The sequence below is a fragment of the Erythrolamprus reginae genome, chromosome 10 (assembly GCF_031021105.1).
Source record: "Erythrolamprus reginae isolate rEryReg1 chromosome 10, rEryReg1.hap1, whole genome shotgun sequence".
Taxonomy (NCBI): domain Eukaryota; kingdom Metazoa; phylum Chordata; class Lepidosauria; order Squamata; family Dipsadidae; genus Erythrolamprus; species Erythrolamprus reginae.
In genome coordinates this window covers 15,679,077-15,691,087 of record NC_091959.1, presented here as the reverse complement: position 1 = coordinate 15,691,087, position 12,011 = coordinate 15,679,077, and the positions used below count along the sequence as shown (strand labels likewise).

At 41.8% G+C, this 12,011-nt stretch overlaps 1 protein-coding gene across 1 annotated transcript in view; it reads right to left on the bottom strand.

The window, feature by feature from the left end:
- RAB11A (RAB11A, member RAS oncogene family) overlaps positions 1-12,011 on the bottom strand; it is a 48,445-nt gene that overhangs the window by 10,907 nt on the left and 25,527 nt on the right. The window contains exon 4 of the mRNA XM_070762280.1: positions 2,951-3,031. Coding sequence (XP_070618381.1) covers positions 2,951-3,031 — 81 coding nt within the window. The remainder of the gene's footprint in view (positions 1-2,950; positions 3,032-12,011) is intronic.

The window sequence follows — 12,011 nt, the reverse complement described above, 5'->3', positions numbered from 1 at the left end:
AAAACGGGTGCTTCACTGGCAACGGAAACCCAGAGGTGGGGCATCCCAGTGGCGGCGGTGGGTTTGTAAGGTGAAAATAGTTTGTAAGAAGAGACAAAAAAATCTTAAACCCCGGGTTTGTATCTCGAAAAGTTTGTATGACGAGGCGTTTGTAAGACGAGGTATCACTGTATTCAACTTGGTGTTAGATGCCTCATTACGATTTAAATCTTGCAAAACTGAGGTCTTTTTTTTTATTTTGCACCCCGTTTTCTATTTGTTGCGTTTTTCCATCTTTTTTCTCCTCTTTTCCTAGAGTAGCACAATATCTTTTTCAAACAAAGACCAAGATATGTACTTGAATTTCCGCTGTCAGCAAATTCTTCAGTGCATTTTCCCGCAGATCATTTACTGCTGAAAAACGAAATGACCTGACGGTTCCAAAGAATTTTAAAAGGAAGGGAACTTGCTTTTACCACACTGCACGTATGAAGAGCAAAAAGCCAGTGGAGCCTTTAGGCATAAACCAGCTATGTACTGAAAGGGCTTTAACCACCACTTCCATGCCTGTTTTTCCTGGGACACAAATTCAACTTGCAGAATTCTCAAAACTTCAATCAAACTACAAAAACGCCTGTTGTTTGCCTGCTTTTTGGTGTGTGCCTGGTGAAACTGATGGACCCCTCTCCTCTCGGCTGATATGGACAATCAGGTTATAAGAAAGGCATATAAGGTTGGCGGGCCCCAGGGGAAGAGCCTACTCTGTGGCGGCCCCGACCCTCTGGAACCAACTCCCCCCGGAGATTAGAACTGCCCCTACTCTCCTTGCCTTTCGTAAGCTCCTTAAGACCCACCTTTGTCGTCAGGCATGGGGGAACTGAGACATCTCCCCCGGGCATACAGTATACACTTCATGAATGGTATGTCTGTATGTATGTTTGTTTAGAAAATGGGGTTTTTAAAATATTTTTAAACTCTAATTTAGATTTGTTGTAAATTGTTTCACTTTGTTGTGAGCCGCCCCGAGTCTGCTTTCTGGCCATCCAGTTTGAATTCCTTTCCATTTGTTGATTTCAGGGGCACTTCCTGTTATTACCCATGATGCACCAGCATTTTACCAGGTGGCAAATGGAAGGCTTCAAGAGGTAATGATGGGATGGCAGATAAGCTAGTTTACCTATTTCTTTCTTCCAGTTCATAATCTTCTCTTGTTAGAGCACTAGGTTTTTATGGAGAAACCTATTGGCTCATAGAAACATAGAAACATAGAAGACTGACGGCAGAAAAAGACCTCATGGTCCATCTAGTCTGCCCTTATACTATTTTCTGTATTTTATCTTAGGATGGATATATGTTTATCCCAGGCATGTTTAAATTTAGTTACTATGGATTTATCTACCACGTCTGCTGGAAGTTTGTTCCAAGGATCTACTCCTCTTTCAGTGAAATAATATTTTCTCATGTTGCTTTTGATCTTTCCCCCAACTAACTTCAGATTGTGTCCCCTTGTTCTTGGGTTCACTTTCCTATTAAAAACACTTCCCTCCTGGACCTTATTTAACCCTTGAGGCTCATGAGGTTACAATGCTCGTCTGCGTTCGAGTCCTGCTACTGCTGCAGGATGGGGTGAGCTCCTGTCACACGCTCTAGCTGCTGCCAACCCAGCAGTTCAAAAGTGGGCAACTGCAATTAGATTAATGGGTACCCCTTCAGTGGGAAACTTCATGGGGACATAAAACAACACCCCCACCCCCCAAACTAGGTGTCCCCCAGGCAACAGTGATGCCACTGGCAAATTCTTTCGCTGGAGAAGCCCTTTGGTGTTTCCGACAGGGGGGAAAAGTTAAATTTTTTGACATAAACTATTACCCATTAACTGGACATTTTGGTCTTGTCGCAATTTCATTTCTTCTTCCAGAGGATTATGTCTTATATAAGACTGTCTTATACAGTGATATCTCGTCTTACAAACGCCTCATCATACAAACTTTTCGAGATACAAACCCGGGGCTTAAGATTTTTTTGCCTCTTCTTACAAACTATTTTCACCTTACAAACCCACCGCCACCGCTGGGATACCCCACCTCCGGACTTCCGTTGCCAGCGAAGCATCCGTTTTTGCGCTGCTGGGATTCCCCTGATGCTCCCCCCCATGGGAAACCTCACCTCCAGACTTCAGTGTTTTTGTGATGCTGCAGGGGAATCCCAGCGAGGGAATCCCAGCAGCGCAAAAACGGGCGCTTTGCTGGCAACGGAAGTCCAGAGGTGGGGTTTCCCAGCGAAGGGAGCATCAGTGAAATCGCAGCATCGTAGAAACACCGAAGTCCTCAAAACCCCACCTCCGGACCTCTATGTTTTTGCAATGCTGTGATTTCACTAGGCTCCCCTCGCTGGGAAACCCCACTTCCGGACTTCTGTTGCCAGCGAAGCGCTCGTTTTTGTGATGCTGGGATTCCCCTGCAGCATCACAAAAACACAAAAGTCTGGAGGTGGGGTTTCCCATGGAGGGGAGCCTCAGGGGAATCCCAGCAGTGCAAAAATGGGCACTTCCGTTGGCAAAAGGGGTGAATTTTGGGCTTGCACGTATTAATTGCTTTTCCATTGATTCCTATGGGAAACATTGTTTCGTCTTACAAACTTTTCACCTTAAGAACCTCGTCCAGGAACAAATTAAGTTTGTAAGACAAGGTATCACTGTATTTTTTTGAACCCTGAAATAAGCACTTGGCCTATTACTCAAAAGCTTATAATCAGTGGATGTCTTATTTTGGGGGAAAACAGGGTAAGCAGCGATAAGTGATGGAGAGAGGCCAGAGGAAAACCAAAATTTCTCCCAAAGCATTCCTAATTCAGGAAGAGTCTTCACCGTAGCCTATAGCCACCTTTGAAGGCCCAGGTCAATCAGTCAGACCCTTTGTATGAACTTGAGGGACAAGGGCACCGCTACATGGCCTCTTAAGGCCCCACTCACCGGTCAGGATGGTCTGGAAAGCAGCTTCCACGTTTGTCGAGTCCAAAGCAGAGGTTTCGATAAACGACAGGCCGTTCTTTTCTGCGGGAAAGAAGACAGGCTGGTCAGGGGGTTGGCCTGGGAGAGCCTTGTGGCCTTCTTGGAAAGCGCCAAGTGGAGGACCAAAATGGACACCTGGTTTTCTCAGTTGTCCTTCACAGCCAGAGAACCAAAACACTGACGTTGCCTTCTGCATTTACCAGCTATTATGGAAACCATCTTACTGGAGTTGGGATTTGACTCCACTACTCTTTTGGCTTTACGGAAGGGCCTTGAGGACCCATCGAGGCCGCCCCGAAGTTCTCGGAGAGGGGCGGAATACAAATCTAATAAATTATTACTATTAATTATTATTATTATTAATGAGGGCATTGCTACCCTGGAAGAGGCTGACCCAAGTGAGAGAGAAGGCTCCAGAGGCCGGAAACGGCCCGAACTTCTGATGGACCTGTTTTTCGCCCTCCCCGAGACTCCGTGCACTTATCTCCGGGGCCGCCTTCTGCCGCATGAATCCCAGCGACCAGTTAGGTCCCACAGAGTTGGCCTTCTCCGGGTCCCGTCGACTAAGCAATGTCATTCGGCGGGACCCAGGAGAAGAGCCTTCTCTCTGGCGGCCCCGACCTCTGGAACCAGCTCCCCCCAGGTATCAGAGTTGCCCCCACCCTCCTTGTCTTTCGCAAGCTCCTTAAAACCCACCTCTGTCGTCAGGCATGGGGGAATTGAAATTTTCCCTTCCCCCTAGGCTTATAGAATTTATACATGGTATGCTTGTACGTATGAATTGGGGGTTTTTAGATTGTTTTTAATATTAGATTTGTTTACATTGTCTTTTTATATTGTTGTTAGCCGCCCCGAGTCTTCGGAGAGGGACGGCATACAAATCAAATCAAATCAATCAAATCAAATCAAATCAATTAATCAATCAATAAATAAATAAATAAACAAACAAATAGCTGCATCTAAAACAGGCCATGTGGGGACGCCTGGGAGGGGTGGGCGGGGCCAGCCAGGGGTGGGATTTGGGGGTTCTCCCAACTGTAAAGAATCTTAGCTAGAGGTTCTCCCGAACCTTTCCGAACCTCCCAGCAGCCCAGCCCTGGATTTTATGGAACAAATCGGGGCGGGAAGAAGGCGGAACCGAAACCTTTGTATCTGGCTATCCCAAGGCTTAGAATGAGGAAGCGTTGCTGAAAACTGTACAGATAGTCCTTGACTTATGCCAATGGAGCCCAACAATTCTGTTGCTAAGTGAGGTCAGTTGCTAATTTTACAGACTCTCTTGCAAGAGTTAAGTGAAACACTTCTGTTGTTAAGCCACTAACACGGTTGTTAAGTGAATCTAATTTCCACATTGGCTTTGCTTGTCAGAAGGTCGCAAAACCAGGACATTGCACAAACGTGAATCATTGGCCAAGTATCCAAATATAAATCATGTGACCCTGGGGGTGCGGCATCAGTTATGAGTAGGAAACCTGTCATAAGTCACTTTTTTCAGGGCCACTGTAACTATCACTAAACAAATAGGAAGTCAAGCTTTACCTATATTGTCATAGAAACATAGAAGTCTGACGGCAGAAAAAGACCTCATGGTCCATCTAGTCTGCCCTTATACTAGTTTCTGTATTTTATCTTAGGATGGATATATGTTTATCCGAGGCATGTTTAAATTCAGTTACTGTGGATTTATCTACCACGTCTGCTGGAAGTTTGTTCCAAGGATCTACTACTCTTTCAGTAAAATAATATTTTCTCATGTTGCTTTTGATCTTTCCCCCAACTAACTTCAGATTGTGTCCCCTTGTTCTTGTGTTCACTTTCCTATTAAAAACACTTCCCTCCTGGACCTTATTTAACCCTTTAACATATTTAAATGTTTCGATTATATCCCCCCTTTTCCTTCTGTCCTCCAGACTATACAGATTGAGTTCATTAAGTCTTTCCTGATACGTTTTATGCTTAAGACCTTCCACCATTCTTGTAGCCCGTCTTTGGACCCGTTCAATTGTCCTTATAATTCACACTGTTAAAAAAAAGCTTCTTTCATCAGAAGGACAAGAACGGTCTTAAGCATAAAACGTATCAGGAAAGACTTAATGAACTCAATCTGTATAGTCTGGAGGACAGAAGGGAAAGGGGCGACATGATCGAAACATTTAAATATATTAAAGGGTTAAATAAGGTCCAGAAGGGAAGTGTTTTTAATAGGAAAGTGAACACAAAAACAAGGGGACACAATCTGAAGTTAGTTGGGGCAAAGATCAAAAGCAACGTGAGAAAATATTATTTCACTGAAAGAGTAGTAGATCCTTGGAACAAACTTCCAGCAGGCGTGGTTGGTAAATCCACAGTAACTGAATTTAAACATGCCTGGGATAAAATACGATAAAGATAAAATACAGGGAATAGTTTAAGGGCAGACTAGATGGACCATGAGGTCTTTTTCTACCGTCAGTCTTCTATGTTTCTAACAGGGTTTTTTAAATGATGGGGTGGGGGGAGATAGGACTAAATGTCAAACTGGCTTAAAGGCAACCATTTTTCACTGTCCAACTTCTCCTTTTTCCAATTCCTGAACAATTTAGCAAAGTATGCAGCGCACAGACAGGATGGGCTTTTGCAATCCTCAGAAAGCCACGTTTTGGTGGAAGAGGTTTGCGTGGGGAATTGGAGAAGGGGGAGGGATGCCATTTCTCTAACACAAAACCCAATTGCCAGCATTTTCCGCCTCCTCTCCCCCACCCCATCCCCAACCAGAAATCTTCCCTTGACGGCAAGGGGGTTATAAATCAAGCCTTTTTAATCATGATTAGTGCAAAGGACCCAACGTGACATTCCAGAGTGAAATAAACCCAAGCCTGAAACTCAGATTTATTCCCATGAGGTCAGGACACAAGGCTCCATAGTTTAATTGCTCCTGCCCTTGGTGGGGGGAGGAGGGGGGAGATGGGGGGGAGGGAAGTACAGACCCTTGTTTAATCTTCTTAAAAAGCCTAGCTACTGTTTAGCTGATCTGCAATTCACTTGACGGGATTGATAAGTCACCAAAATGCAATTCTCGTTGAGAAATTATGCAGAGGAAAGCAGTTCCAGGCACCAGCAATTCTGCTGGACACACTATCAGGACAGACAGACAGAAGATAAGGGTAGCGGTGGTGGTGGAGGAGGAGGAGGAGTGAAGGTTGTGTGGAATTATTTGAGGGGCTGCCACAAAGAAGGGGGTGGTGGTCAATCTATTCTCCAAAGCCCCTGAAAGCAGGGCAAGAAGCAACGGATGGAAACTGACCAAGGAGAGAACCAACCTAGAACTAAGGAGACATTTCCTAACAGTGAAAATAATTAACCAGTGGAACAGCTTGCCACAAAGAAGTTGTGGGTGCTCTGTCACTGGAGGTTTTTTGAAGAAGAGACCATAAGAACCTAAGAAGAGCCATGCTGAATCAGGACAAAGCGCATCGAGTCCAGCATTCTGTGTCACACAGTGGCCCACCAATTGTCCTTGGGGATCTTGAGCAGAAAGAGAAGGCAAGACCCTCCCTTTCCCTTGACCCCCAACAAATGGTACTCAAGGGAATCCTGCCTGTCTCAACCAACATAGAGATGGCACATGGATATCCATTTCAATAACCACCGATACACTTGGCATCCATGAATCTGTCTAATCCTGCCTTGAAGCTATCAAGGCTGACTGCTGTCACGACTTCTTCTAGAAGGGAATTCCATCAACCAACAACCCCCTGGGTGAAGAAATATTTCCCTTGATCTGGTCACATGGGTGCCTCGCTATACCACCATTGTGACTTAAGTCATAAAATAAGATCTGGTCACATGGGTGCCTCGCTATATGACCATTGTGACTTAAGTCATAAAATAAGATCTGGTCACATGGGTGCCTCGATATACGACCATTGTGACTTAAGTCATAAAATAAGATCTGGTCACATAGGTGCCTCGATATACGACCATTGTGACTTAAGTCATAAAATAAGATCTGGTCACATGGGTGCCTCGATCTATGACCATTGGACTTAAGTCATAAAATAAGATCTGGTCACATGGGTATTTTGATATACGACCATTGTGACTTAAGTCCTAAAATAAGATCTGGTCACATGGATGCCTCAATATACGACCATTGGACTTAAGTCATAAAATAAGATCTGGTCACATGGGTGCCTCGATATACTTGATATACCCTCCTTGCCTTTCGTAAGCTCCTTAAAACCCACCCCTGTCGTCAGGCTTGGGGGAACTGAACTACCCTTTCCCCCCTAGGCCTATACAATTTATGCATGGTATGTTTGTGTGTATGTTTGGTTTTAAATAAAATTTTTAAAATTATTTTACACATTAGATTTGTTTACTACTGTTGTTAGCTGCCCCGATTTTACGGAGAGGGGCGGCATACAAATCTAATAAATAAAGGAAGGAAGGAAGGAAGGAAGGAAGGAAGGAAGGAAGGAAGGAAGGAAGGAAGGAATAAATAAATAAATAAAACCATTGTGATTTAACTCATAAAATAAGATCTGGTCACATGGGTGCCTCGATATATGACCATCGTGACCTAAGTCATAAAATAAGATCTGGTCACATGGGTGCCTCGATATATGACCATCGTGACCTAAGTCATAAAATAAGATCTGGTCACATGGGTGCCTCGATATATGACCATTGGACTTAAGTCATAAAATAAGATCTGGTCACATGGGTGCCTCGATATACCACCATTGTGACTTATGGAAACTCCAGGCATCATCATGGCAGAAAATGCAGGACTATTTCTTCTTCTATTTGAGTCCTGCAAACAGTTTCGGCCGTGACACGCCACAAATTAAGCACACACAACAAGACTTCAAAGTTCACCTTCACCACAGAGCCCTGACCTCTCCCGTCCTGATAAAGGAAAGGGCTACAAACAACTTCTTAACAAACAGTAAACAAGGAAACGGAGGAAGGAAATGTCATTTTGGCTGAACAGGATTCAGGGAGAAGCTGAGATGGGCAGCTGAAGAGAGATTTTGAAATGCCTTAAGCACATCTAACAATAATGTGCAAACAAACAAAGATTTTGCAGTCTTTGTGTGTGTGTGTGTGTGCGTGAGTGTGTGGTTTTCAGGCCAGGAATGAGTGAAAGATCTCAGTCAGGTCTTAATGTGAGCAAGCACAAAGTGAGTTAAATTTCAGCTTAGAAGAGGCTTCATGGGAAACTAAAAAGCGAGACACTATGGCTATTGATTTTTCTGACGTTTTTATGAATTATGGATTACAAATGGCCTTCTCCGGGTCCCGTCAACTAAACAATGTCGTTTGGCGGGACCCAGGGGAAGAGCCTTCTCTGTGGCGGCCCCGGCCCTCTGGAACCAACTCCCCCCAGAGATCAGAATTGCCCCCACCCTCCTCGCCTTTTGTAAGCTCCTTAAAACCCACCTCTGCCGTCAGGCATGGGGGAACTGAGATATTCTTTCCCCCTAGGCCTCTACAATTTATGTATGGTATGTTTGTATGTATGTCTGGTTTTATAATAAGGGTTTTTTAGTTGTTGTAGTATTGGATTGCTACATGCTGTTTTTATCAGTGTTGTTAGCCGCCCCGAGTCCACGGAGAGGGGCGGCATACAAATCCAATTAATAAATAAATAAATAATAAATAAAATGGAATAATAAATGGAGCAAGCCTTTCTCAAAAGTGAAGAGAAAAAACACCATAATTTAGAAAAGATTAAAAGAAAATATAATTATCCTACATTTCTTTTCTTCTTAAAAAGGGACATAACTAATTTATACAAATACGGGGAAAGAATTCATTTCAGCAGGAACAAAGAAAAAATATATATACTACATATCAATTAATTGAAATTAATTGTATATTCATCTCTGACTCACATCAGAACTTGTACTGACTGACCGCACAATAGTTTTGTTGGTAGTGGACATTAATTTGCGTGGTGCTAAGACTTTTGGTCCAGAGAATTTATACCCAACTGTTCTGTAAATGATTTATGGGGAAATTAATAAGTTTTTCTTAAGAAAATCAGTGTTTGGAGGGGGTTGGTCTCCCACAACCAGAGCAAGCTTTTGAGGGGGGGAAAGGTTAAAAATCGCTCAAGATAAATTACCAATTTTTTTAAATTTAATGGACAATTTAGGGCTATTTGATATATGGAGAGAGAGAAATGGCTTGCATTGCCCCAGTATACATATTTTGGCCTAGTTCTTGTTCAAGAATAATTATGATTGGATTTCAAAGAACTTGGCTTCTGAGCTTTCTAAAGATAGAGATATTACAAAGGACTTTTTCAGATAATAATCCTTTGAGCCTGGTTTATAAAGGAAAAATAGTTCTTTCACATGGTGACTACATGAAATGTCGCAGAAAAAAGTAATAGTGAAGGACTCTAAAAAGAAATTTAAAAGAATTTCTTTGAATAAAAATTTAGATAAAGGCATTGATTTAAGAATGGTTGGCAATGCGCGTGTGAAGTTTTTATTAGAGATTATTTTATACAATATAAGAGTGTGCTCCAAAAGAAGAGACAAGAGAAAACACAAGCTATTTTGGAGGAGATAAAGGAAAAAAAGAAGTTTATAGATAAGATAAGCATTTCTCAACAGATTAAGCTATTACAATGATAACACAAAGAAAACTAGAAGTAAAAATTAAGTATGTGAAACAAAAGGATTTTGAGTTTGCAAATAAACCAGGGAAGTAAGTGGCTGGCATTTATATTGCAAAAGGAAAAATATTAAAGGGGAATGAGGCCATGAGAAAAACATTTTATCAATATTATTCTAACTTGTACAAAGGAGGTGAACTTTAGAAAAAATAGATGCATATCTAAAGAAACACATGTTCCTGAGAATTCCGAGACAAATTATGAATGGACCTATCACAAGGAAAGTTTCTGAAGCTACAGAAAAGGTTAAACTGGGAAAGGTCCCTGGACCAGATGAATTATTAAGTTTTATTGTAAATGGTTTAAGGATGAACTTTTACAACCTCTAGAAATTACCACAACCAAGAGGGAAAGTCTCCAGAGAGTTGAAAAGGGGCCAGTATTGCACTAAAACCTAAAAACTGATTTATGCTTCACAGAAAACACAAATAATTGTTAGTGGAAATCTAACAAAACCATGTGAGATACAAAAAAGAACAAGACAAGGCTGCCCAATCTCCACTCTCTTATTTATTCAATATTTCAAGAAGCAGAATAGAAACATAAAGAAATGGGCTAAGTAATTCTCAACTTTATAATGTATATGTGTGCGTGTGTGTGTGCGCGCGTGCGTGCGTGCGTGCGTGTTTTAAAATGTTGGATCACCCTGGTATATTGAAGGAACGTTCCAGCTCCTTTTTGCCTCTAGGCCCAACCCAGGGCCATTTCAAGGCAGTTAATTTATTCATAGCCGACAACTACCGTATATTCTGTATCTATCACATGTTTTTTGCTGAAATTTTAAAATTAAGGGAGACTAGGATGGCACCATTTCGGCCTTGTTCTGGCCTCATCAGCTAGCCACACCCTTACTGGGATTTGATCCCGCAGCTTCTCTCTTGTAAGGCAGAGAATTAACCTCTAGGTTAATTCTGCCATCCTAATCTCCCTTAATTTTAAAATTTCTGCAAAAAACATGTGATACTGCTCATAGTTATGATGGCCGTTCCTGGAGATTCACTTCTGAGGTTCCCCACTCATGGGGATGTGATCACAGGTGGCCAGGATGCAGCATCCTATGGTAACATGACATTGTTTTATAATAGTTTTGCCATATGTATGTATGTATGTATGTATGTATGTATGTATGTATGTATGTATAATGTCATGTTACCATAGGATGCTGCATCCTGGCCACCTGTGATCACATCCCCATTAGTGGGGAACCTCAGAAGTGAATCTCCAGGAAGGGCCATCATAACTATGAACAGTCACTAAGAGACTATCAATAGCCACCTCCAGAGTGATTGGGTTAAAAATGTTGGTTATAAATATATAAGGGGAACAATGGGGAAATATGTGATTTAAATTTACACTATACTCTAGTCTTAAAAAGAGATTTTTTATAAATAATGTATTGTTGCTATGTGTCACCAGAGAAATAGTCTAGGGGTATGTCAATAATAATAATAATAATAATAATAATAATAATAATAATAATAATAATAATAATAATAATGGTTCGCCATCATTGGTCTAGAGTGCATAAAGGTCTTTCAAACGTACACTGGAAATGTGAACAGCAAGGGAGGAGGTTTTATTATGTTTGGTGGATGTGTTAAAAAAAGAGAAAGCTTAAATATGTACACTGATGCAGAGGATCTTTAAATATTAATATACAATTGAAATCAATGGCTTTCTCAGGGGACTGATGGACAAATAGTTGGGAAAAAGTCATGGAACGATAACTGCAGCGAGATTAAAGATGGAAAGATTCAGCATTATCCTCAATGGAGGAATGCTTGGTGAAAATGATACGAAAAATTGATTTATTTATTTTTTTACTCAGAGAAAAGGCAGTATCTACACTCACTGTTGACTGGAAATCCCTTACAAGTAGTAGAGAGTTTGGAGCTTTTTAAAGAAATATAATTTTCAAAAGTAATTATAAGACTCCTTCCCACGGGAAAATGCTGTTGTTTTGAATGCTTTTAAAGAAAAACAAAAAACGATGGGAAAGAAACAGAAGGCTCTAAAGCAGTGTTTTTCAACCAGTGTGCCGTGGCACACTAGTGTGCCGCGAGACATGGTCAGGTGTGCCGCGAAGAAGGAAGCTCGGGTTCCAGTCTCGCAACTTTTTGCTGAGAGAGAAAGAGAGAGAGAGAAAGAGAGAAAGAAAGCAAGAGAGAGAAAGAAAAGAGAAAGAGAACGCAAGAGTGAGAGAGAAAGAAAGCGAGAGAGAGAGAAAAGGAGAGGAAGGGAGAGAGAGAGAGAGAGAGAGAAATGAGCAAAAAGGTGAGGAAAAAAGAGAAATGAGAAAATGATTGAGACAGAGAATGAGAGGGAAGAGAGAGAAACAAAAGAGAGAGAGAA